The sequence below is a fragment of the Oncorhynchus masou genome, chromosome 18 (genome assembly GCF_036934945.1).
Source record: "Oncorhynchus masou masou isolate Uvic2021 chromosome 18, UVic_Omas_1.1, whole genome shotgun sequence".
Lineage (NCBI taxonomy): Eukaryota > Metazoa > Chordata > Actinopteri > Salmoniformes > Salmonidae > Oncorhynchus > Oncorhynchus masou.
The window spans coordinates 14,693,383-14,719,315 of record NC_088229.1 but is presented as its reverse complement, the minus strand read 5'-3'; the positions used below and the strand labels follow the sequence as shown (position 1 = coordinate 14,719,315).

The window sequence follows — 25,933 nt, the reverse complement described above, 5'->3', positions numbered from 1 at the left end:
CCAATAAATGTCGTTCCACTTCATAATTGTGTCCCACTTGTTGTTGATTCTTCACAAAAAAAATACAGTTTTATATCTTTATGTTTGAAGCCTGAAATGTGGCAAAAGGTCGCAAAGTTCAAGGGGCCCGAATACTTTCGCAAAGGCACTGTATATTATTTAGCATATGTAAAGACAAGATTAAATCAAGAATAGTCTGATGTGTGAGATGTGTGACAATATTAGCCTATCACTTGTAAATTATATATTAGCACTTGTGAATGATGCCCAGCATAAGAAACATTGCCTTTTTTGTGACTTGTTGGAATCATAGTCGCACACCTCATGTAGTCTAGCCCATAGGCCTATATGTTTTAATAAGGTTAGTATCACACCTCATGTAGACTAGCCCATAGGCCTATATGTTTTAATAAGGTTAGTATCACACCTCATGTAGTCTCGCCCATAGGCCTATATGTTTTAATAAGGTTAGTATCACACCGCATGTAGTCTAGCCCATAGGCCTATATGTTTTAATAAGGTTAGTATCACACCTCATGTAGACTAGCCCATAGGCCTATATGTTTTAATAAGGTCAGTATCACACCTCATGTAGTCTAGCGCATAGGCCTATATGTTTTAATAAGGTTAGTATCACACCTCATGTAGACTAACCCATAGGCCTATATGTTTTAATAAGGTAAGTATCACACCTCATGTAGTCTAGCCCATAGGCCTATATGTTTAAATAAGGTTAGTATCACACCTCATGTAGACTAGCCCATAGGCCTATATGTTTAAATAAGGTTAGTATCACACCTCATGTAGACTAACCCATAGGCCTATATGTTTTAATAAGGTTAGTATCACACCTCATGTAGCCTAGCCCATAGGCCTATATGTTTTAATAAGGTTAGTATCACACCTCATGTAGCCTAGCCCATAGGCCTATATGTTTTAATAAGGTTAGTATCACACCTCATGTAGTCTAGCCCATAGGCCTATATGTTTTAATAAGGTTAGTATTACACCTCATGTAGCCTAGCCCATAGGCCTATATGTTTTAATAAGGTTAGTATCACAGCCAAATAACTTTAATGAAGCACATTAATCCGCTTGACAAGGGGTGTAGAGCCTAACTGGCATATTGTCACGATCATCATAATAAGTGGCCCAAGCGCAGAGTGATCTGTGTTCCACATCTTTTTATTACTAAGTGAAACTCACAGGAAAACAAAACAATAAATCTCAAACGAACCGTGACGCTAACAATAGTGCTAACAGGCAACTATCCATAGTCAAGATCCCACAAAGCATGAAGGGGAAATGGCTGCTTAATTATGATCCCCAATCAGAGACAACAACAAACAGCTGCCTCTGATTGGGAACCATACCTGGCCAACATAGAAACAAAATCCCCTAAATGACCGACCCTAGTCACACCCCGACCTAACCAACATAAAGAATAAAATGTTTTCTATGGTCAGGACGTGACACATATATAAGCAGTGCGTGAGTTTCTAGTTTGGGGAAGATAATTTCTACCATAAAATGTACCTTTATAATAAAAGCATTACAAGCATAATTGCATTTGCGGTCACTTTTGATAATGGTGTTTTCCGCTAATGGAACATTCACATTTATAGCCTAATACCATGTGCACATTGCTGCACTTATAATGTGAAGGAATAGCCTGATAATGATCAACATTTTAAGCTAAACGTTCTGATCTGTTGCATCAGCCACATTGCATAAAAAAGGTTTGTATTAATTTGGGATCTATCACATCCCACAACTGACCCAGACTATGTTTGAAATAATTATTTCTCGCACAGAATAGAGTAGGTTGGCTTTTGTACTATGGGGATAATAGATTGACATAGGCTATTGCTTTTTCTGTTCGTTAGGCCTACTCATCTTGTTGACTGACGAAAAGTAAATGTGGACAGTTCTTCCAATATCTTCCATTTGCACCTCGGAATTGGATAAGGACGCCCGCGGTTGCGTCCCGTCACGTGACGGAGAGGCGTGTGAGTGAGACGCTTCTGATACGGCAGCACACTCAGGGAGAAGGACACAAAGCAACACTCCAGGCTGCAGAAGGCATGGACCTTTTTAGGGTGCATTACGGCCACAAAGGGGATGCTGCTGTGAAATTCGAGGCATTATCAGGTACTTGTCAAATTGTGAATGAGAGACTGATGTAGTGTGTACAGCCTGCACAGAAAACAAAGCAGAAATCATGCCTTTCAAGCCTTTTTTCAAATCATCATTAGAGTCTCATCATGCAGCCTAACAATGTTACAAATCAAAACATATAGGCCAACGTTTGTAGAACAACTAAAGTTACATTAATAACTCTAAAATAAGCATATAGGAGTACCTATTTCTTTGTTAACCTCTTGAGTGTAGGGGGCAGTATTTTGATGTTTGGATGAAAAACGTACCCAAATGAAACTGCCTATTTCTCAGGCACAGAATCTAAAATATGCAACACTCTAAAGTTTCCAAAACTGTCAAAACTTTCTCTGTGAGTATAACAGAACTGATATTGCAGGCGAAAACCTGAGGAAAATCCAAAGAGGAAATGCCTTCTATTTTGAAAGCTCCCTGTTCCATTGCATGCCTTCCCTCCATTTAAAGGGATATCAACCAGATTCATTTTCCTATGGCTCCCACATGGTCTGAACAGTCTTTAGACATAGTTTTAGGCTTTTATTCTGAAAAATTTGTGAGAAAGATCACATTGCGTCAGTGGATGGCTGGGTGCCAGCAGAGTTTTGCATGCGCAAGTAGCATGGACATTTTCTCTCTCTCTCCTATTGAAAAAGCTACAGTCCGGTTGAAATATTATCGATTATTTATTGTAAAAACAACCTGAGGATTGATTATAAAAAATGTTTCACATGTTTCTACGAACTTTATGGATACTATTTGGAATTTTCGTCTGCCCCGTCGTGACCGCTCGAGCCTGTTGATTACTGAACATAACGCGCCAACCAAATTGAGGTATTTTGGATATAAAAATAATCTTTATGGAACAAAAGGAACATTTATTGTTTAACTGTAAGGGTTCTCGTCCTCCTCTTCTGATGAGGAGTAGCGAGAAGGATCGGAGGACCAATGCGCAGCGTGGTAAGTGTCCATAATGTTTTAAATAAAGACAATAGAACACTCGAACAAAACAATAAACGATGACGCGAATATACAAAACCGAAACAGTACCGTGTGGACCAAACACTCACACGGGAAACAAACACCCACAACCCAAAAGTGAAATCAGGGACAACGATTGACAGCTGCCTCTGATTGAGAACCATACTAGGCCGAACACAGAAATCCCAAATTATAGAAAAACTAACATAGACAACCCAACCAACTCACGCCCTGACCATACTAAAACAAAGATATAATAACAGAACTAAGGTCAGAACGTGACAGTAACTGGGAGTCTCATGAGTGCAAACATCCAAAGATCATCAACGGAAAGCGATTCATTTTATTGCTTTTCTGACTTTCTTGACCAATCTACTTTGCTGCTAGCTGTTTGTAATGTTTTGTCTGCTGAGAGAGATGTCCTTACATAAACGCTTGGATAGCTTTTGCCGAAAGGCTTTTTTGAAATCTAACAAGCTAAGCTGTGTTTTGCTATATTGCACTTGTGATTTCATGAAAATTAAATATTTTTTGTAATTTAATTTGAAATTGGCGCTCTGCAATTCAGCGGATGTTGCCGAAAATGATCCCGCTAGCAGGATGGGTGCGCCAAGAAGTTAACCGCTCAACACAGAATAGCTGCATGTGCGCACTCCCTCAAATCGTTTGGAGAAAATATTTATAATACTTATTTTCCACCATAATTTGCAAATAAATTCATTAAAAATCCTACAATGTGATTTTCTGGATTTTCTTTCTCATTTTGTCTGTCATAGTTGAAGTGGACCTATGATGAAAATTACAGGTCTCTCTCATCTTTTGAAGTGGGAGAACTTGCACAATTGGTGGCTGACTAAATACTTTTTTGCCCCACTGTATGTGTGAAAGCTAGGAGATGCTAAATGTGTTTATGTTAATTTAAGGGTCAATCACCATGAGACTGACAGTTATTTGCTTGACAATCACCAGCTGACTACATTTTGTGACCACCACAGCCCTAAACCCAATCCACCTGGCACACAATCAAACCCTGAAAGTATCTGAATCAGATCTGGTGGATGAACTATTGTTAGCATTTTCCTGTAGATGTGTGCTGTACTGCACCTCTTTGAAGTTGTCGAAGGCAGAGAGTATGATCTCATGGCCTCCTCTAACCAGACACACCGCAGCCAGCAGCTCCAGAACCAGGGCTTTAGTCCTGTAGACAAAACAAAAAACAAACTGTATTCCACCTGTATGTGGTTCACATCCACCACACTATGGCTTTGATACATTTAATCTTTAAATATATGTCATCTCTCCATCAACTGTATACATTCTAAACACTTGGTAAAGCACTGCATGAAGACATAGAGAAGCTGTCATGCATAAATCCATACTTTGATGTTTAACACCCACATAGAAGCAGGATAGCAGGGACGGATCGCGGCTCTAGCAGAACTTATGCTAAAAGAGGTCATTATGACGCTTTAACACTGTAATCCCCTCTGTACTAAACATTCCACTAACACACTGGATGTATAACGGGGCTTGTCGCAAATGGCACCCTATTCCCTACATTGTGCACTACTTTTGACCAGCGCCCTATTGGCCCTTCTCAAAAGTAGTACACTAAATAAGGAATAGGGTGCAAATCATTCCTTTGCCAGATGGGAGCCCCCCACCCAACTTCACAGAGAAGCCAATGGGAGCCCCCCCCCCAACTTCACAGAGAATGCCGATGGGAGCCCCACGCACCCCGTGGAGAAGGAGAGGTGTATCATATGAACAGGCTGATCAAATGTTTCACCTTTTGCCTGACCTACACCTTGATCTACACCCTGACCCACCCTTAATACTCTCAAGCTGGGGAGGTGGCCTGAGTTCTTACCTTGACTTCTTATTGTGGGTCAGACTTGTGCATACAAGGACTGCCTCCTTGCTTGGCTCATCCTCACTTGTGACAAGGGTTCTCTCTGCACTAACTTGGTTTGTATAAGAATCTTTATAAGAATCTTTTACAATGGCTATTCTCAAGCTAAGGAGGCAGGGCCGGGCCTGAGTTCTGCTCACCTCGAGTTCCTATTGTTCAGACTGAGGGCTATTTCGTTGACTGCGTGTGCGTGCGACATGACCAGGTTGAAGCCATACTGGAGAGAGAGGAAACAGAGATACAACCAGATGTGGTCAAACAGAAGAACACTCTCCTCTGTGGCGGCTCATACAGGAAACGTCACACACATCTACAGCAGACTCAGCAGACAGCAGACTCTTAAATAGAAAATTAGGCTGCATATGCTCTTTCCATTTGTTTTGTAACGAGAGAGAATGGTGATTTGTGGTTATGATGTATATTGGTGACAGGGGGTGGCTTTGATAGTGGATATCCTCAGTCAGTACCTGGTAGTTCATTATGGCTCGCAAGCACATGATGCAAACGTGCACGTCGTCCTTCTGGCTCACGAGTAGTGAGTTCTTGATGGTTTTGCTGTTCGGTGCTGTGCCATAGCTGCAACAGAGGGCAAAGGTCAACAACAACATGTTTTTATTCAATGTTTAGTTATCATACGACAAAAACAACAGCCACAACAACAGCAACGTATGATATCACTTCATTCTTCTTGGTTGATCTAAACAGTCAGAGCCCATCTTCATTATGTGTTCATATTGTGTTCTGTGACATCTTGAGTTGGAACAGCAGGAAGTGAGGTATAAATGAGGCTCAGTGCTGTACAATATCTGGCAGCCATGTGACTGTATCTACTGGGTTTGTGCTCCAGCACCACCAAGCTCAAAGTGAATCACAGAGGGTATTTGGCAGAGCAGAGGGACCCAAAATGGCCCATGTGGTTACTGATGCATTCTGGGTGGTTTCCTGACACCCGTTTGTCCCCAGGCTTATGTCTGCGCATCACAGAGCAGTCTATCCTCCACATCCTCTCATCATTCAGGTCTCTTATCTCGCCTATAGCTTTTCTGCTTCTGCTTTTTGATACAGAATCTCCTGGGTCTCCTCTCTCTGGCTTGATGTGCTCACTGGATGAAGAATCACAGGGCAGACGGCCCACATGTGGAGCTCAGAACAGCTGGGCCTAATCTGTCCATGACAGAACAGTGGATGGAACACATCTGGATGGAGGAAGACCATCAAACATGGAAGGAAACGCACAGTGCAGACGGCCAAAAAACAACCCTTCTGTCTCCGTCTGTCCCTGTAACAGCAGACAGATTAACCCATAACCCCCTTCAGTGAGTTCAGGAGTGATGACACACACCCCATCACTTATCATCTTATCCTATCACGTCCTCTCCAAACCCAGACCGCTCAACATCATGCCACCATCATCATCATCATCATAGCAGAGGACTAGCTGACATGACATGCTGACATACGTCAGGGCCAAGGGTTAGTGGAGCAAGGCACAGTAACAGCAGCAACACAGTAGTAAACGATACGTACCGGAGAACAGACTGGCGCGCAGAGCGGACCAGCGTGTTGCAGAAAGGCTGAGTGCTGCCCTGATGGAGATCCTCTATAGACCTACTCCAGGACTTAGACTTGTCCAGGGAAATCTCCTCCCCCATCTCCAGACCCTCAAAATTTAACCTGGGCAACGGACGGACAGACAAGCAGAAGGACAGACAGACAGACAGACAGACAGACAGACAGACAGACAGACAGACAGACAGACAGACAGACAGACAGACAGACAGACAGACAGACAGACAGAAGGGGGTCGAGGTAGATTAGGTTAGAAATGCAGCTTGGTAAAAGGTCAAAGGTTATGTTATACAGTAGAACTGCACAGTAAAGCTTAGTGCAACACAGAGGTGACAGGCTCAGTCATTCCCATTCAGGTCCATAATATGCCAGCATGACAATATAAAAGCACAGACAATCAAGTCCAACCTATTTATTCCTTGTGTCACTACTTCTATTTTATTTCATTTTCGATCTTTATCTTTTACTCTGCATTGTTGGAAAAATACCCATAAGCAATGTTCCCTCTAAGATGCGCCACAGTAGCCCTGAGACTGCCGTGCAGAAATATCAGCCCACAGAGACAAGCACGAGAATCGAGAATCGAGATTCTACCACTGGCCAATCGGATGTCTCAGATGACCGTGTCTGCAGTAATAGTAGTAGTAGTACCAGGAATAAAGGAAAGCTATAGCAAAGTTCATTCTGTGAGATTTCTAAACGTTTAAAACAAGACTAGAGAGAGACTGTCAACGAATACAGTAAAGAGCTGCTGTTTTTATGACTGAGTTCATGTTTACGTTCTTACTCAGCTCTGTCAACACTTTGTATTCAACACTTTTATAAGACATAAAATGTGTGTTCTTCCTATTTCCACACAGTGCTACAACAAGCACTGCAGCAGTAATGAATGAGTAGGAAAGTGTATCTTTAGGCTAGCGTTGATGTTATTATTACCGGCTTGGGTCTTTTTTAATATCGAGGAATAATATTTATCTGTTCATAGGAGTAACAACATGAATTTGTGCAAGAGGCAGAAATAATGCGGTGCGACTCGAGTTTGGCCATCAGCTGGAAGACCGTCCCTTTTTGGTCAGTGTCAGTGGAGGAAATGGAGACTGGAGGGATGTTGACAGGTGGACCCTCGGTCTGCTGCTCTCTCCCTCCGCTGAGACTGAACATCAGATACAGGCACCATCAGCCCAGTAAAATAGAAAGTGAATTATTTAAATGTATACTCACTCAGCTGTGCCTCACCAGTAATACAACAACGGATCTATTACCGGTGTGATCATGTAGCCTACATTAAATGTCGAAATATAATTTATAAAACATTCCTGAACAGCAATGTAATGGCAGGGTAATTCAAGCAAAGCCAATATATGGTGATAATGTATTGGGCCTATAGCTTACTGCACAAACCTAATTTCTACAGTACTGTTTTTAATTGGTTAATGTTGCATAGGCTTACATTTTGACTCAAAGTGATCTTGACTCAGAAAAGGTTGGTGACCACTGTTCTAGAGTTTTCCCTGTTAACACTATCAACGTTTCCCTTTACTGAGGCAGTTGTGACACGCAATATTAGCCACTTTCAATGCAACATACCAAAATACAACAAACTATGCAACAGATTTTGTTTTAGGCAGAAAGCATCAGAGTAGGATTCTATTGCATTGACGCACACCACTCAGCCCGTACTCTACACAGACCAGTGTGGGATAAACAATCAGAGCTGCAGTAGACCTATATGCAAATAGACCATTGCCATATATAGATCTGTGCCATTTATTTTGAACTGGACTGTGTTTACAGCATGAGTGGTAGTGAGTAGATGTGCTTGCTTTGAGAAGGAAGCGAGAGCTGCATGTAGCCACGTCCACATTTTGTTCATATCCTTTGCTCGTTAGTGAGTTTTTAGCCCAGTTATAGATCATTTGTAGTCAGGAATAGGGGAATGATTGCGTCCTACAAGAGCAAACAACATATACATTTATAGATGCCTGTGAAACGCCAGTGAGGCAAAAAGCTGTTTTTGTCTTAAAGGGGCAGTGTTGTATTTTGAGACAGGCTTGAATAATCTAAGCAGCCAATAGGCAGAGGGAAGCATCATTTGTCTGATTCTCTGTAATAATGGTATGGGAATAATAAAGCATTTTACTTTGTAAATTAGTGTCTTGCATCAAACAACACAACAACATGTTTATTCACTTTGTCAGAAGAACACATGGATAAACAGGTTCATGTCAAGTCCTGCATGTTTTTTTCAAAGTCTCATGGAATGTAGACCTACAATGAACACCACATCATGGCTGCTACTGTAGGCTGAATGATAGAACAGCTATTTCCCCCCATGTTATTTTGCATTTTCTCCATAGTTTTTGATAATTTCAGGAAACTAGGTGTATGTTGCACGTCGCTAATTGACAGGAGAGGCATTTGAACGTCCACTTTTTAAAAAATCTAAATGTGCTTTTGTGCAGAAATGCCTTCTGGAACATGTGAACTTTCATGTGCCTTAATAACAAACGTATTTGCCATCTGTAAATATGAAAACAATTGTTAAATTACGAGCCTAGTCAGTTTAGCCATGGAAAAAGTCGGGGAACCTTCCTGCGAGCCATGATTGGCTGAGATAATGGATGGGCTGGACATGCCGAGAGATGAGTTTGGATTGGTCTGCCATGTAGCATGCTGTCGATAACATGAGCTGGTCAGTATGTGTAGGTCATTCTTTCTAACATGGTTTTTATGAACGATATCATGAAGTAAAACTGCAAAAGTGTTGCTATCCACTTTCTGGAGGACCAAGTTATGAAATGAGTGGAAGGCCCGATGGAAACATGATAGACTGTATGCACAAACTGTTTTGAATTGGGAAGCATGCACACAGCTTTAGTCTACACTTGCTGTTTTGAAGCATGTGACAAATAACATTTCATTTGAACCACTCATTCAGTATGCAGCCTTTTTCACCTTTATTTAACTAGGCAAGTCAGTTAAGAACAAATTCTTATTTTCAATGACGGCCGAGGAACAGTGGGTTAACTGCCTGTTCAGGGGCAGAACGACAGATTTGTACCTTGTCAGCTCGGGGTTTGAACTTGCAACCTTCCAGTTACTAGTTCAATGCTCTAACCACTAGGCTACCCTGCCGCCCCAATTAGGCATTCAAGCACACTCAGGCACATTCAAAGATACATAATGCTATATGGAATCCATCCAGTGTGCTATTGCCGATTCTTACAGGCACAAGAGTGTGTCCGTAGCTTCTATATGTTTGTATCAACACTTCTTGGATCCAGTGCCAATCTGGTTAGGTAGCTAATTACTTCCAGTCTCCTGAAGATATGCTAAGCTTAGCTTAGGTTGTGTGTACTCACATGACAGCACACTGAGCAAAGGACAGGTACTCCACCAGGATATCAAGACCCCTGTTCTCATCGTTGAGGAACTCCCGGACCCACCTGGGTAACATGGAGAGTGAGGTTAGCGGTGCAGAATATTCAGGAGCCAGCACACCCTTAGGAACAGAGAGGAAGGAGAGAGGAACAGAGAGGAAGGAGCAGAACAGAGAGGAAAGAGAGAAGAACAGAGAGGAAGGAAGAAGGAGAGAAAAACAGAGAGGAATAGAGAGGAAGGAGGAAGGAGAGAAGAACAGAGAGGAAGGAGCGGAACAGAGAGGAACAGAGAGGAAAGAGAGAACAGAGAAGAACAGAGAGGAAAGAGAGAAGAACAGAGAGGAAGGAGAGAAGAACAGAGAGGAACAGAGGAAGGAGGAAGGAGAGAGGAACAGAGGAAGGAGGGAGGAGAGAGGAACAGAGAGGAAGGAGAGAGGAACAGAGAGGAACAGATAGGGACAGAGAGGGACAGAGAGGAAGGAGAGAGGAACAGAGAGCAAGGAGAGAGGAACAGAGAGGAAGGAGAGAGGAACAGAGAGGAAGGAGAGAGGAACAGAGGAAGGAGGAAGGAGAGAGGAACAGAGGAAGGAGGAAGGAGAGAGGAACAGAGAGGAAGGAGAGAGGAACAGAGAGGAACAGATAGGGACAGAGAGGGACAGAGAGGAAGGAGAGAGGAACAGAGAGCAAGGAGAGAGGAACAGAGAGGAACAGAGAGGAAGGAGAGAGGAAGGAGAGAGGAACAGGGAGGAAGGAGAGAGGAAGGAGAGAGAAACAGAGAGGAAGGAGAGAGAAACAGAGAGGTAGGAGAGAGGAACAGAGAGGTAGGAGAGAGAAAGGAGAGAGGAACAGAGAGGAAGGAGAGAGGAACAGAGAGGTAGGAGAGAGGGACAGAGAGGAAGGAGAGAGGAACAGAGAGGTAGGAGAGAGGAACAGAGAGGAAGGAGAGAGGAACAGAGAGGAAGGAGAGAGGAACAGAGAGGAAGGAGAGAGGAACAGAGAGGAACAGAGAGGAAGGAGAGAGGAACAGAAGAAAGAGAGGAACAGAGAGGAAGGAGAGAGGAACAGTGAGGAACAGAGAGAAATGAGAGAGGAACAGAGGAAGGAGAGAGGCACAGAGAGGAAGGAGAGAGAAACAGAGAGGTAGGAGAGAGGAACAGAGAGGTAGGAGAGAGAAAGGAGAGAGGAACAGAGAGGAAGGAGAGAGGAACAGAGAGGTAGGAGAGAGGGACAGAGAGGAAGGAGAGAGGAACAGAGAGGTAGGAGAGAGGAACAGAGAGGAAGGAGAGAGGAACAGAGAGGAAGGAGAGAGGAACAGAGAGGAAGGAGAGAGGAACAGAGAGGAACAGAGAGGAAGGAGAGAGGAAGGAGAGAGGAACAGGGAGGAAGGAAGGAAGGAGAGAGAAACAGAGAGGAAGGAGAGAGAAACAGAGAGGTAGGAGAGAGGAACAGAGAGGTAGGAGAGAAAAGGAGAGAGGAACAGAGAGGAAGGAGAGAGGAACAGAGAGGTAGGAGAGAGGGACAGAGAGGAAGGAGAGAGGAACAGAGAGGTAGGAGAGAGGAACAGAGAGGAAGGAGAGAGGAACAGAGAGGAAGGAGAGAGGAACAGAGAGGAAGGAGAGAGGAACAGAGAGGAACAGAGAGGAAGGAGAGAGGAACAGAAGAAAGAGAGAGGAACAGAGAGGAAGGAGAGAGGAACAGTGAGGAACAGAGAGAAATGAGAGAGGAACAGAGGAAGGAGAGAGGCACAGAGAGGAAGGAGATAGGAACAGAGAAGTACGAGAGGAAGGAAAGAGGAACCGAGAGGAAGGGGAGAAGTATAAGGACAGGCAGAGACTGAACACACTAGCTACTCACATTCCTGAAAACTGTAAAAGCCTGCACAAAATGGGGTCCCCCCCACTCCCCTCCACCCCACTACACCCCTGACGGAGAGAGAAAGGACTTGGCAAGGCTCCAGATTTCCTCTTCATTTAACTCCAGCTTTCTGGAAGGTGAAAAAGAAAGTCCAAGCAAAGGAATTCCTGTTGCGGTGAGATAAATAATATGGAAGGCATATGGTACGGCTGAGAGAGGGGACTGGGCTGAGAGAGGGGACTGGGCTGATAGAGGGGACTGGGCTGAGAGAGGGGACTGGGCTGATAGAGGGGACTGGGCTGATAGAGGGGACTGGGCTGATAGAGGGGACTGGGCTGAGAGAGGGGACTGGGCTGAGAGAGGGGACTGGGCTGATAGAGGGGACTGGGCTGATAGAGGGGACTGGGCTGATAGAGGGGACTGGGCTGGGAGGGGGACTGGGCTGAGGGGACTGGGCTGAGAGAGAGGGGACTGGGCTGAGAGAGGGGACTGGGCTGAGAGACTGGGCTGATAGAGGGGACTGGGCTGAGAGAGGGGACTGGGCTGATGGGCTGAGAGGGGACTGGGCTGAGAGAGGGGACTGGGCTGAGAGAGGGGACTGGGCTGAGAGAGGGGACTGGGCTGAGAGAGGGGACTGGGCTGATAGAGGGGACTGGGCTGAGAGAGGGGACTGGGCTGAGAGAGGGGACTGGGCTGAGAGGGGACTGGGCTGAGAGGGGGACTGGGCTGAGCTGGGCTGAGAGAGGGGACTGGGCTGAGAGAGGGGACTGGGCTGAGAGACTGGGCTGACTGGGCTGAGAGAGGGGACTGGGCTGAGAGAGGGGACTGGGCTGAGAGAGGGGACTGGGCTGAGAGAGGGGACTGGGCTGAGAGAGGGGACTGGGCTGAGAGAGGGGACTGGGCTGAGAGAGGGACTGGGCTGAGAGACTGGGCTGACTGGGCTGAGAGAGGGGACTGGGCTGAGAGGGGACTGGGCTGAGAGAGGGGACTGGGCTGAGAGAGGGGACTGGGCTGAGAGAGGGGACTGGGCTGAGAGGGGGACTGGGCTGAGAGAGGGGACTGGGCTGAGAGAGGGGACTGGGCTGAGAGAGGGGACTGGGCTGATAGAGGGGACTGGGCTGATAGAGAGGGGACTGGGCTGAGAGAGGGGACTGGGCTGAGAGAGGGGACTGGGCTGAGAGAGGGGACTGGGCTGAGAGAGGGGACTGGGCTGATAGAGGGGACTGGGCTGAGAGAGGGGACTGGGCTGAGAGAGGGGACTGGGCTGAGAGAGGGGACTGGGCTGAGAGAGGGGACTGGGCTGAGAGAGGGGACTGGGCTGAGAGAGGGGACTGGGCTGAGAGGGGACTGGGCTGATGGGCTGAGAGAGGGGACTGGGCTGATAGAGGGGACTGGGCTGAGAGAGGGACTGGGCTGAGAGAGGGGACTGGGCTGAGAGAGGGGACTGGGCTGAGAGAGGGGACTGAGCTGAGAGAGGGGACTGGGCTGAGAGGGGACTGGGCTGATAGGGGGACTGGGCTGAGAGGGGACTGGGACTGGGGGACTGGGCTGAGAGAGGGGACTGGGCTGAGAGAGGGGACTGGGCTGAGAGAGGGGACTGGGCTGAGAGGGGGACTGGGCTGAGAGAGGGGACTGGGCTGAGAGAGGGGACTGGGCTGAGAGAGGGGACTGGGCTGAGAGAGGGGACTGGGCTGATGAGAGGGGACTGGGCTGAGAGAGGGGACTGGGCTGAGAGGGCTGAGGGGGACTGGGCTGATAGAGGGGACTGGGCTGATAGCTGATAGAGGGGACTGGGCTGAGAGAGGGGACTGGGCTGAGAGAGGGGACTGGGCTGAGAGAGGGGACTGGGCTGAGAGAGGGGACTGGGCTGAGAGAGGGGACTGGGCTGAGAGAGGGGACTGGGCTATGAGAGGGGACTGGGCTGAGAGGGGACTGGGCTGAGAGGGGGACTGGGCTGAGAGAGGGGACTGGGCTGATAGAGGGGACTGGGCTGAGAGAGGGGACTGGGCTGAGAGAGGGGACTGGGCTGATAGAGGGGACTGGGCTGAGAGAGGGGACTGGGCTGAGAGAGGGGACTGGGCTGAGAGAGGGGACTGGGCTGAGAGAGGGACTGGGCTGAGAGAGGGGACTGGGCTGATAGAGGGGACTGGGCTGAGAGAGGGGACTGGGCTGAGAGAGGGGACTGGGCTGAGAGAGGGGACTGGGCTGAGAGAGGGACTGGACTGAGAGAGGGGACTGGGCTGAGAGGGGACTGGGCTGAGAGAGGGACTGGGCTGAGAGAGGGGACTGGGCTGAGAGAGGGGACTGGGCTGAGAGAGGGGACTGGGCTGAGAGAGGGGACTGGGCTGAGAGAGGGGACTGGGCTGAGAGAGGGGACTGGGCTGAGAGAGTCAAGACGTCTACGCATACAGTTGGACCCATACGTTAAATAAATCCAACGTATACACCACCCAGAATGCACTGCAACTACCTCTGCAACGCAATACTGCAAAGCAAACGCAGTGTTTCATTGGAAATCAATGTAATTCTGGTGTACCAAAATGCAATGACACTGTCTGTGTGTTCGAAGCATTAGCCTCAAGACCCCTGCTCCCCCCCTTGGGAAACTACAGGGGAGTAGAATTGGGGTAAAAGGTTCCAAAAATAGCGACAATATTTTGGTTAGGGATGTAACTGGGACAGGGGACTGTTTGGTTACAAAATAACCTGGAGAGCTAATGGTGAGGCAGAAAGGAAGGCCCATTGCCCCTGTGTGAGGGTGAGAGAGAGAAGGGAGGGAGAGAGAGAGGAGGGAGAGAGAGAGAGAAGAGAGGGAGAGAGAGAGGGGTGAGAGACAGTGATGCAACATATATATCAACGAATTGGCCAAGGCACTAGAATGGACTGCAGCACCCGAACTCACCCTACTAGAATCTGAAGGTAAATGTCTACTGTTTGCTGATGATCTGGTGCTTCCGTCCACAAACAAGGAGGGTCTACAGCAGCACCTAGATATTCTGCTCAGACTTGCCAGTAAATCTCAGTAAGACAAAAATAATGGTGTTCCAAAAAAGGTCCAGTCGCCAGGACCACAAATACAAATTCCATCTAGACACCGTTGCCCTAGAGCACACAAAAAACTATACATACCGTGGCCTAAACATCAGCGGCAGAGGTAACTTCCACAAAGCTGTGGAAGCTGTGGAAGTTAACTGTTATCTTCTTGCCTTCTTGAAGTAATATTTACTGTTCACTTTTTATTGTTTATTTAACTTTTGTTTATTATCTACTTCACTTGCTTTGGCAATGTAAACATATGTTTCCCGTGCCAATAAAGCCCCTTAAATTGAAATTGAATTGAGAGAGGTGAGCAGAGAAACAGAGGAAGAGAGAGAAGCAGTGAGATTGGGTGTAGGGAGGAGTAAAGGGCAGGAGGGGAGGAGTAAAGGGCAGGAGGGGGAGGAGTAAAGGAGAGAAGGGGGAGGAGTAAAGGGGAGGAGGGGAGGAGAAGGAGGCACGCTTGATCAGTTTCCTGTCTTCCAGCCCCTCCCTCTCTCCCCTCGCCCCCTCCCTCCCTCTCCCCTCTCTCTTTCTTCCTCCCTTCCCCTCTCTACCTCTCTTCCCCTTTCTCCCATCTCTTGCCCTTTCTCCCATCTCTTGCCCGCCCTCCCTCTCCCCTCTCTCTTTCTTCCTCCCTTCCCCTCTCTACCTCTCTTCCCCTTTCTCCCATCTCTTGCCCTCCCTCCCTCTCCCCTCTCTCTTTCTTCCTCCCTTCCCCTCTCTACCTCTCTTCCCCTTTCTCCCATCTCTTGCCCTCCCTCCCTCTCCCCTCTCTCTTTCTTCCTCCCTTCCCCTCTCTACCTCTCTTGCCCTTTCTCCCATCTCTTGCCCGCCCTCCCCCTTCTTTTCCTGTCCAACCAGATGCTTTTTCAGATTGTTTTGGCAATCTGAGGAATAACACGTCGCAGAGAGGCCAGGATTCGGAGACACGCAACAAACAGGGTTTTGTTCCACTGACTCTATTCTGCCCACTAAACTACAGCCTTGGTCTGAAAATAGCATCCCTATTCTTTTACTATGTCTTTCTAGGAAAAACTTCAGAACACAAGACTTGATGAAAATGTAATAGGTATTACTCTTGGAGCCACGCCCTGAATACAATGACAGATCACAAATCATCTTTAAGTTTGATTTAAAGGACATCTCTAACTCATCAGAGGTACAGTAAGTATCTGTCTGATGTCTAATTAGGATCCTGTTTAGGTTAAACAGTGTGTTAGGATGACAGAGAGGAGGGAGGGGCTGAGAGAAGGTTTCTCCAAACTAAGTATTTTCCTACGTATGAATTTGTGTACGTGTGCGTATGTAAGCGTGCCTGCTTGCATGTGTCCGTGCTGCATGTCCGTGTTGCATGTCCGTGCGTGTTTGCACGTGTGTGTGCTTTTCACAGGGTTCATCGTTGGTCGGCCATGCTTCCTGTCCCTCTGGTGTACACCACTAAGCTTCCTCCTTTACTATGTTATGGGGGAGTGGACCATTCCTTTCCTAGCAGTACAGTACAATGACTACCATCTGAGCATTGTGAAGAGGAAGACTGTGGATACTGGGGAGGCTGGGAAGGCTGGGGAGGCTGGGGAGGCTGGGAAGGCTGGGAAGGCTGGGAAGGCTGGGAAGGCTGGGGAGACTGGGGAGGCTGGGAAGGCTGGGGAGACTGGGGAGACTGGGGAGACTGGGAGGCTGGGGAGACTGGGGAGACTGGGGAGGCTGGGGAGAGGGAGACTGGGGAGACTGGGAAGGCTGGGAGGCTGGGGAGACTGGGGAGACTGGGGAGGCTGGGGAGACTGGGAAGGCTGGGGAGACTGGGGAGACTGGGAAGGCTGGGGAGACTGGGAAGGCTGGGGAGACTGGGGAGACTGGGGAGACTGGGGAGGCTGGGGAGACTGGGGAGACTGGGGAGACTGGGGAGACTGGGGAGACTGGGGAGACTGGGAGGCTGGGGAGGCTGGGGAGACTGGGAAGGCTGGGGAGACTGGGGAGACTGGGAAGGCTGGGGAGCCTGGGGAGACTGGGGAGGCTGGGGAGCCTGGGAAGGCTGGGGAGACTGGGGAGACTGGGAAGGCTGGGGAGCCTGGGGAGGCTGGGGAGACTGGGAAGGCTGGGAGGCTGGGGAGACTGGGAGGCTGGGGAGACTGGGAGGCTGGGGAGACTGGGGAGACTGGGGAGGCTGGGGAGACTGGGGAGGCTGGGGAGACTGGGGAGGCTGGGGAGACTGGGAAGGCTGGGAGGCTGGGGAGACTGGGAGGCTGGGGAGACTGGGAGGCTGGGGAGACTGGGGAGACTGGGGAGGCTGGGGAGACTGGGGAGGCTGGGGAGACTGGGGAGGCTGGGGAGACTGGGGAGGCTGGGGAGACTGGGAAGGCTGGGGAGACTGGGAAGGCTGGGAGGCTGGGGAGACTGGGAGGCTGGGGAGACTGGGGAGACTGGGGAGACTGGGGAGACTGGGGAGGCTGGGGAGACTGGGGAGGCTGGGGAGACTGGGGAGGCTGGGGAGACTGGGAGGCTGGGGAGACTGGGGAGACTGGGGAGACTGGGGAGACTGGGGAGGCTGGGGAGACTGGGGAGGCTGGGGAGACTGGGGAGACTGGGGAGACTGGGGAGACTGGGGAGACTGGGGAGACTGGGAGGCTGGGGAGACTGGGGAGACTGGGGAGACTGGGAGGCTGGGGAGACTGGGGAGACTGGGGAGACTGGGGAGGCTGGGGAGACTGGGGAGGCTGGGGAGACTGGGGAGGCTGGGGAGACTGGGAAGGCTGGGGAGACTGGGAAGGCTGGGAGGCTGGGGAGACTGGGAGGCTGGGGAGACTGGGGAGACTGGGGAGGCTGGGGAGACTGGGGAGACTGGGAAGGCTGGGGAGCCTGGGGAGGCTGGGGAGACTGGGAAGGCTGGGGAGACTGGGAAGGCTGGGGAGACTGGGGAGGCTGGGGAGGCTGGGGAGACTGGGAAGGCTGGGGAGACTGGGAAGGCTGGGAGGCTGGGGAGACTGGGAGGCTGGGGAGACTGGGAAGGCTGGGAAGGCTGGGGAGGCTGGGGAGGCTGGGGAGACTGGGGAGGCTGGGGAGAGGGAGACTGTGGAGACTGGGGAGGCTGGGAAGGCTGGGGAGACTGGGGAGGCTGGGAAGGCTGGGGAGGCTTGGGAGGCTGGGAAGGCTGGGAAGGCTGGGGAGGCTGGGGAGGCTGGGGAGAGGGAGACTGGGGAGACTGGGGAGGCTGGGGAGACTGGGGAGACTGGGAAGGCTGGGGAGCCTGGGGAGGCTGGGGAGCCTGGGGAGGCTGGGGAGGCTGGGGAGACTGGGGAGACTGGGAAGGCTGGGGAGCCTGGGGAGACTGGGAAGGCTGAGGAGACTGGGAAGGCTGGGAGGCTGGGGAGACTGGGAGGCTGGGGAGACTGGGAAGGCTGGGAAGGCTGGGGAGGCTGGGGAGGCTGGGGAGACTGGGGAGAGGGAGACTGGGGAGACTGGGGAGGCTGGGGAGACTGGGAAGGCTGGGGAGGCTGGGGAGGCTGGGGAGCCTGGGGAGGCTGGGGAGACTGGGAAGGCTGGGGAGACTGGGAAGGCTGGGGAGACTGGGGAGGCTGGGGAGACTGGGAAGGCTGGGGAGACTGGGGAGGCTGGGAAGGCTGGGGAGACTGGGGAGGCTGGGGAGACTGGGGAGGCTGGGGAGACTGGGAAGGCTGGGGAGGCTGGGGAGACTGGGGAGGCTGGGGAGACTGGGGAGACTGGGGAGGCTGGGGAGGCTGGGGAGACTGGGGAGAGGGAGACTGGGGAGGCTGGGGAGACTGGGGAGACTGGGGAGAGGGAGACTGGGGAGACTGGGGAGAGGGAGACTGGGGAGAGGGAGACTGGGGAGACTGGGGAGGCTGGGAAGGCTGGGGAGACTGGGGAGGCTGGGGAGACTGGGAAGGCTGGGGAGACTGGGGAGGCTGGGGAGGCTGGGGAGACTGGGGAGACTGGGAAGGCTGGGGAGACTGGGGAGGCTGGGGAGGCTGGGGAGGCTGGGGAGACTGGGAAGGCTGGGGAGACTGGGAAGGCTGGGGAGACTGGGAAGACTGGGGAGGCTGGGGAGACTGGGGAGACTGGGAAGGCTGGGGAGCCTGGGGAGGCTGGGGAGGCTGGGGAGACTGGGAAGGCTGGGGAGACTGGGAAGGCTGGGAGGCTGGGGAGACTGGGGAGACTGGGGAGGCTGGGGAGGCTGGGGAGACTGGGGGTGCTGGGGAGAGGGAGACTGGGGAGGCTGGGGAGACTGGGGAGACTGGGGAGAGGGAGACTGGGGAGACTGGGGAGAGGGAGACTGGGGAGAGGGAGACTGGGGAGACTGGGGAGGCTGGGAAGGCTGGGGAGACTGGGGAGGCTGGGGAGACTGGGAAGGCTGGGGAGACTGGGGAGGCTGGGGAGGCTGGGGAGACTGGGGAGACTGGGAAGGCTGGGGAGACTGGGGAGGCTGGGGAGGCTGGGGAGGCTGGGGAGACTGGGAAGGCTGGGGAGACTGGGAAGGCTGGGGAGACTGGGAAGGCTGGGGAGACTGGGAAGGCTGGGGAGAGGGAGACTGGGGAGGCTGGGGAGGCTGGGGAGGCTGAGGAGAGGGAGACTGGGGAGAGGGAGACTGGGGAGACTGGGGAGGCTGGGAAGGCTGGGGAGACTGGGGAGACTGGGGAGGCTGGGGAGACTGGGGAGGCTGGGGAGGCTGGGGAGGCTGGGGAGACTGGGGAGGCTGGGGAGAGGGAGACTGGGGAGGCTGGGGAGAGGGAGACTGGGGAGGCTGGGGAGAGGGAGACTGGGGAGACTGGGGGTGCTGGGGAGACTGGGAAGGCTGGGGAGGCTGGGGAGACTGGGGAGAGGGAGACTGGGGAGAGGGAGACTGGGAAGGCTGGGGAGGCTGGCAGGACAAAACAATAGAAGTTAAAAGTGATCTGTGTGCCAGGGCTTATGTCGATCATGGCAGCAGGAAAACAAGCTGTAGGTCCCTCGGACAGGAAGAGGAAGAGCACAGAAAGGCCCTTTATTTCTTAAAGGGGAGGAGAGATCATGGAATTGTTTCTTAAAGATAAAATAATAATGAAGATCATTTCCCATCAGCCTTCACTTCCGTAGTAGCCAGTATTCTTCTAGCAGTCCCCCGCCACAGCAGTAACATTATAGCACTGCATTGAGGAATTAGGACAAGTCACATCTCTGGTGATTATCATGTAAAAAGGGACTGTAGTGTTGGTGATATAATGTACTCTGACTCTCATTGGAGAGGAGAGGAGAGGAGAGGAGAGGAGAGGAGAGGAGAGGAGAGGAGAGGAGAGGAGAGGAGAGGAGAGGAGAGGAGAGGAGAGGAGAGGAGAGGAGAGGAGAGGAGAGGAGGGTGGAGAATAGATCATCACCCTATGTGATTGGTCCTCAGTGATATCTCCAGTTCCCTCAGAACCTTAGTGGATTCCTGGACCCGCCTTCGGAACTTCTTGCGTGTGACTCCTGGGTCTAAGTAGCCCCGTAGCTTGGAGATGTAGGCATGAGGAGGGTTCTTCACCTGAAACCGTTCCTAATATAACACACCGGGAAGAGGGAGGACAGAGTGAGCAGTGCAGCGTAAAAGGTTTCTAATCATCATGAAGTGAAAACTAAACCTACACTGGAAATATATATGTTTCTATCAAAACTATTAGCATTGCTTCATAGCTATTGGTTTCTGAATAGACCAGACGTGTGGGATTGTAGAGGTGTAGTTGTGGGTTTGTGGAGGTGTAGTTGTAGTTGTGGGTTTGTAGAGGTGTAGTTGTGGGTTTGTGGAGGTGTAGTTGTGGATTTGTAGAGGTGTAGTTGTGGGTTTGTAGAGGTGTAGTTGTGGGTTTGTGGAGGTGTAGTTGTAGTTGTGGGTTTGTAGAGGTGTAGTTGTGGGTTTGTGGAGGTGTAGTTGTGGATTTGTAGAGGTGTAGTTGTGGGTTTGTAGAGGTGTAGTTGTGGGATTGTAGAGGTATAGTTGTGGGTTTTTAGAGGTGTAGTTGTGGGTTTGTAGAGGTGTAGTTGTTAGTTTTTATAGAGGTGTAGTTGTGGGCTTGTAGAGGTGTAGTTGTGGGTTTGTGGAGGTGTAGTTGTGGGCTGTAGAGGTATAGTTGTGGGTTTGTAGAGGTGTAGTTGTGGGATTGTAGAGGTATAGTTGTGGGTTTGTAGAGGTATAGTTGTGGGTTTGTAGAGGTGTAGTTGTGGGTTTGTAGAGGTGTAGTTGTGGGTTTGTAGAGGTGTAGTTGTGGGATTGTAGAGGTGTAGTTGTGGGTTTGTAGAGGTGTAGTTGTGGGTTTGTAGAGGTATAGTTGTGGGTTTGTAGAGGTGTAGTTGTGGGTTTGTAGATGTGTATTTGTGGGTTTGTAGAGGTGGAGTCGTGGGTTTGTAGATGTGTAGGTGTGGGTTTGTAGAGGTGTAGTTGTGGGCTGTAGAGGTGTAGTTGTGGGTTTGTGGAGGTGTAGTTGTAGTTGTGGGCTGTAGAGGTGTAGTTGTGGGTTTGTAGAGGTGTAGTTGTGGGATTATAGAGGTGTAGGTGTGGGTTTGTAGAGGTGTAGTTGTGGGTTTGTAGAGGTGGAGTTGTGGGCTTGTAGAGGTGTAGTTGTGGGTTTGTAGAGGTATATTGTGGGATTGTAGAGGTGTAGTTGTGGGCTTGTAGAGGTGTAGTTGTGGGTTTGTAGAGGTGTAGAGGTGGGTTTGTAGAGGTGGAGTTGTGTGCTGGTAGAGGTGTAGTTGTGGATTTGTAGAGGTATAGTTTTGGGATTGTAGAGTTGTAGTTGAGGGTTTGTGGAGGTGTAGTTGTGGGATTGTAGAGGTGTAGGTGTGGGATTGTTCACTTGTAGTAACCTACATGTGTTGTAGTTTTTAAAGGAGTTTACCTGGTCACAGATGAGGTCCCATTTCTTGTCATTATCATACTGTCTGAGGAGTCTGGCTTTGTCAGGAGGAAGGTTCATGGAATTCTGAAAACAAAAGACAATATTTCATCAGTCACACCCCAATGCAATATTAGTGTGGACAGCTTTGTTGAACCATTCATTGATAATTTCATCATAATTCATAATTTCATGACCGTTCCAGAGCTGACGACCCTGCCTCAGTATATTGTGTTGTTTGAGGCCAGTTTAGTGTCTTTTAGGGCCTTGGACGGGTCAACTTGTCCTGTCACGAATCCTGGGAAGTGACACAGGCATATGATCTCACTTCCTGTTGACTTGAGCTCATCCAAAACCCTCAAATGTGTCCCAAATGGAATCCTATTCTCTATATAGTGCACTACTTTAGAGCCCTATGGGCCCTATGGACCCTGGTCGAAAGTACTGCACTATACAGGGAATAGGGTAGACTTTGGGTTGCAGCCCTCCTCTGCGGTTGGTTGCAACAAGCTTCTAGAACTTTCAGTCCGTCTACAATGCCCCTTTTTTTATTTCACCTTCATTTAACCAGGTAGGCAAGTTGAGAACAAGTTCTCATTTCAACTTTTAACCACATGCTATACGGACTACAGCCTCTGTCTGTCTATCAGAGAGGAATATTACTACCTTCTGATGACTGCCACTTATCAAGCAATAAAAACACATAGCATGAGACCTGAGAGCCACAGGACAGGCAACATCACAGTTTTACTACTATGGCCCAAACGAAGTCATTCAACATGACTGCTCTAGTCTCATTTGTTGTTTAAGTGTGTGTGTGTGTGTGTGTGTGTGTGTGCTCTGTTTTCTCAGTCAGCCTCAGACTTGGGACCCCCCCCCCCATTTTACATCCCAAATACAGAGCCCCGCAGCCACGACACACACATGCGGTCACGCACGCAAACAAGCATGCGAGTACAAACACACACGCACCAACACACGCACACAACGCACCCCCGGTCTCCCCATGGCCTCCCCCTGGCCTCCCCCTGGCCTCCCCCTGGCCTCCCCCCTGGCCTCACCCTATCTCTCCTGCTGACACACAGGCTAGTTCTCGAATCCTCTTTCCTCGTTCATCTTTCCTTCTTGCATTTTCTCTCCTCGCCTCCTTCTCAAAACACACTGGAGGAGATGAGGTGAGAGACCTTCAGTGCAGTTGAGGAGGCGAGTAGATAGGAGGCGAGGAGATAGAGATTTAACAGATGACAACCCAGTCTAGTCATGATCCTCTGGATCCTCCTTTAACCAGCAGTAGCACCTGTACTGCAACTCACCTTGTAGCTGGGAATGTGTACAAGATGAAATGTACCAACCAACCAATACACCATTCTATTAGTAGCACCAGCATCACCATGTATTATCAGGTATTATTGTGTATTATCTATGCTTTGCTATTCCTATCCCTACAACGATTCATAGCAGTGGAATATCACATGTAAAGTGTATTTTTATTTCTTTTCCACAGTGTGGTGGGGTGATTGGATCTTTCCATCAGCAACATGAATCATGTTGGACTGACTGTCTGAGGGGATGAATAAAGACCGTGGCACATTGCTTCTGTGCTGTGGAGTACTGCTGAGGTAGCCTGGAAATCCTGACAAAATCACACTACAGTAGTGAAACAAACATGAAACGGAGGTGAATACAGTCTGGATTTCCAGGCTACTGCTGAGGAAGAGTGCTATTGACTAAGACTTTCATAAGATAGGAACTATAATAATTGATCCTTTGAACGTTTACGATGAACTACTAACATTTTCTGCCTTTTTTAAAAGAAGAGAAGAAAAATAATTCAAGATTGAAACTGAAACTAAAAAAAAAAAACATTTAAAAAATCATTCAACCAACAACAACAAAAATCTCTGAGAACTATATTGGTCTCTGGGCCTGACTGACTGTAGAGGAAAGATCAGTCACAATGTGTTACAGTAGGGCTCTTTGACAAGACATTGCCTTCCAAATGACACTCTCTCCCCTATACTATATATATATACTATACAGTGCTATAATACAATATATATATAGTCTATAGTGCTATAATACTATATATGTATACTATATAGTGCTATAATACTATATATACTATATAGTGCTATAATACTATATATACTATATAGTACTATAATACTATATATATACTATATAGTGCTATAATACTATATCTATACTATATAGTGCTATAATACTATATCTATACTATATAGTGCTATAATACTATATATATACTATATAGTGCTATAATACTATATATATATACTATATAGTGCTATAATACTATATAGTGCTATAATACTATATATACTATATAGTGCTATAGTTATACTATATAGTGCTTACTATATCTATACTATATAGTGCTTACTATATCTATACTATATAGTGATATAATAGTATATCTATACTATATAGTGATATAATACTATATCTATACTATATAGTGCTACAATACTATATCTATACTATATAGTGCTATAATACTATATATATACTATATAGTGCTATAATACTATATATATATACTATATAGTGCTATAATACTATATCTATACTATATAGTGCTTACTATATCTATACTATATAGTGATATAATACTATATCTATACTATATAGTGATATAATAGTATATCTATACTATTTAGTGCTATAATACTATATATATACTATATAGTGCTATAATACTATATCTATACTATATAGTGCTATAATACTATATCTATACCATATAGGGCTATAATAAGATATATCTATACTATATAGTGCTATAATCCTATATCTATACTATATAGTGCTATAATACTATATCTATACTATATAGTGCTATAATACTATATCTATACTATATAGTGCTATAATACTATATCTATACTATATAGTGCTATAATACTACATATATACTATATAGTGCTATAATACTATATCTATACTATACAGGGGATAGAGTGCCATTTTAGACGCAGGCAGAAAAAACACAGACGCTGAGCATTCCAGCCTCTGCCTTCCAAACACAGAAAAAACACAGACGCTGAGCATTCCAGCCTCTGCCTTCCAAAACGCAGAAAAAACACAATCGCTGAGCATTCCAGCCTCTGCCTTCCAAAACACAGAAAAAACACAGACGCTGAGCATTCCAGCCTCTGCCTTCCAAAATGCAGAAGAAACACAGATGCTGAGCATTCCAGCCTCTGCCTTCCAAAATGCAGAAAAAACACAGACACTGAGCATTCCAGCCTCTGCCTTCCAAAATGCAGAAAAAACACAGACGCTGAGCATTCCAGCCTCTGCCTTCCAAAACGCAGAAAACTCACAGACGCTGAGCATTCCAGCCTCTGCCTTCCAAAACGCAGAAAACACACAGACGCTGAGCATTCCAGCCTCTGCCTTCCAAAACGCAGAAAAAACACAGACGCTGAGCATTCCAGCCTCTGCCTTCCAAAACGCAGAAAAAACACAGCTGAGCATTCCAGCCTCTGCCTTCGAAAACGCAGAAAAAACACAGACGCTGAGCATTTCAGCCTCTGCCTTCCAAAACGCAGAAAAAACACAGCTGAGCATTCCAGCCTCTGCCTTCCAAAATACAGAAAAAACACAAACGCTGAGCATTCCAGCCTCTGCCTTCCAAAATGCAGAAAAAACACAGACACTGAGCATTCCAGCCTCTGCCTTCCAAAACGCAGAAAAAACACAGACGCTGAGCATTCTAGCCTCTACCTTCCAAAACGCAGAAAAAAACACAGCTGAGCATTCCAGCCTCTGCCTTCCAAAACGCAGAAAAAACACAGACGCTGAGCATTCCAGATGTCCAGAATTAGGTTACACAAGGAATACGTCCTGTTTATAATGGTTACAAATTTGCTATAAATCCTCTCTCTCACAGACTCTCTCTCCTCCCCCGCTTGCCTCTCTTGGGGGAGAATGTTCTCTACAACACAGTCTCTCTCTCTCTCTCTCCACTTCAGAAGGGAACACTGGAGGACTATTCATGTGTGAGCTGCCTCTCATTTATTCCAAATGTCAGAAACACAGTGGGAAACTGACCACAAAGTTTCATATTCAACACTACTGAAATATGTCTGACTCTCAGACAAAACAAACAAAGCTGATGACACTTGTGGGTTACCAAATCAAATCAAATGTAATTAGCCACATGC

General features: G+C 48.5%; 1 protein-coding gene across 3 annotated transcripts in view; it reads right to left on the bottom strand.

The window, feature by feature from the left end:
• Nucleotides 1-25,933, bottom strand: part of LOC135504021 (formin-like protein 3) — a 99,298-nt gene that overhangs the window by 30,810 nt on the left and 42,555 nt on the right. For all 3 annotated transcript variants that reach the window (XM_064922270.1, XM_064922269.1, XM_064922268.1), the window contains exons 2-8: nucleotides 21,750-21,833; nucleotides 20,256-20,413; nucleotides 9,979-10,062; nucleotides 6,575-6,721; nucleotides 5,515-5,623; nucleotides 5,188-5,264; nucleotides 4,240-4,333 (exon numbers count right to left, since the gene is read on the bottom strand). In XM_064922270.1, coding sequence (XP_064778342.1) covers nucleotides 4,240-4,333; nucleotides 5,188-5,264; nucleotides 5,515-5,623; nucleotides 6,575-6,721; nucleotides 9,979-10,062; nucleotides 20,256-20,413; nucleotides 21,750-21,833 — 753 coding nt within the window. The remainder of the gene's footprint in view (nucleotides 1-4,239; nucleotides 4,334-5,187; nucleotides 5,265-5,514; nucleotides 5,624-6,574; nucleotides 6,722-9,978; nucleotides 10,063-20,255; nucleotides 20,414-21,749; nucleotides 21,834-25,933) is intronic.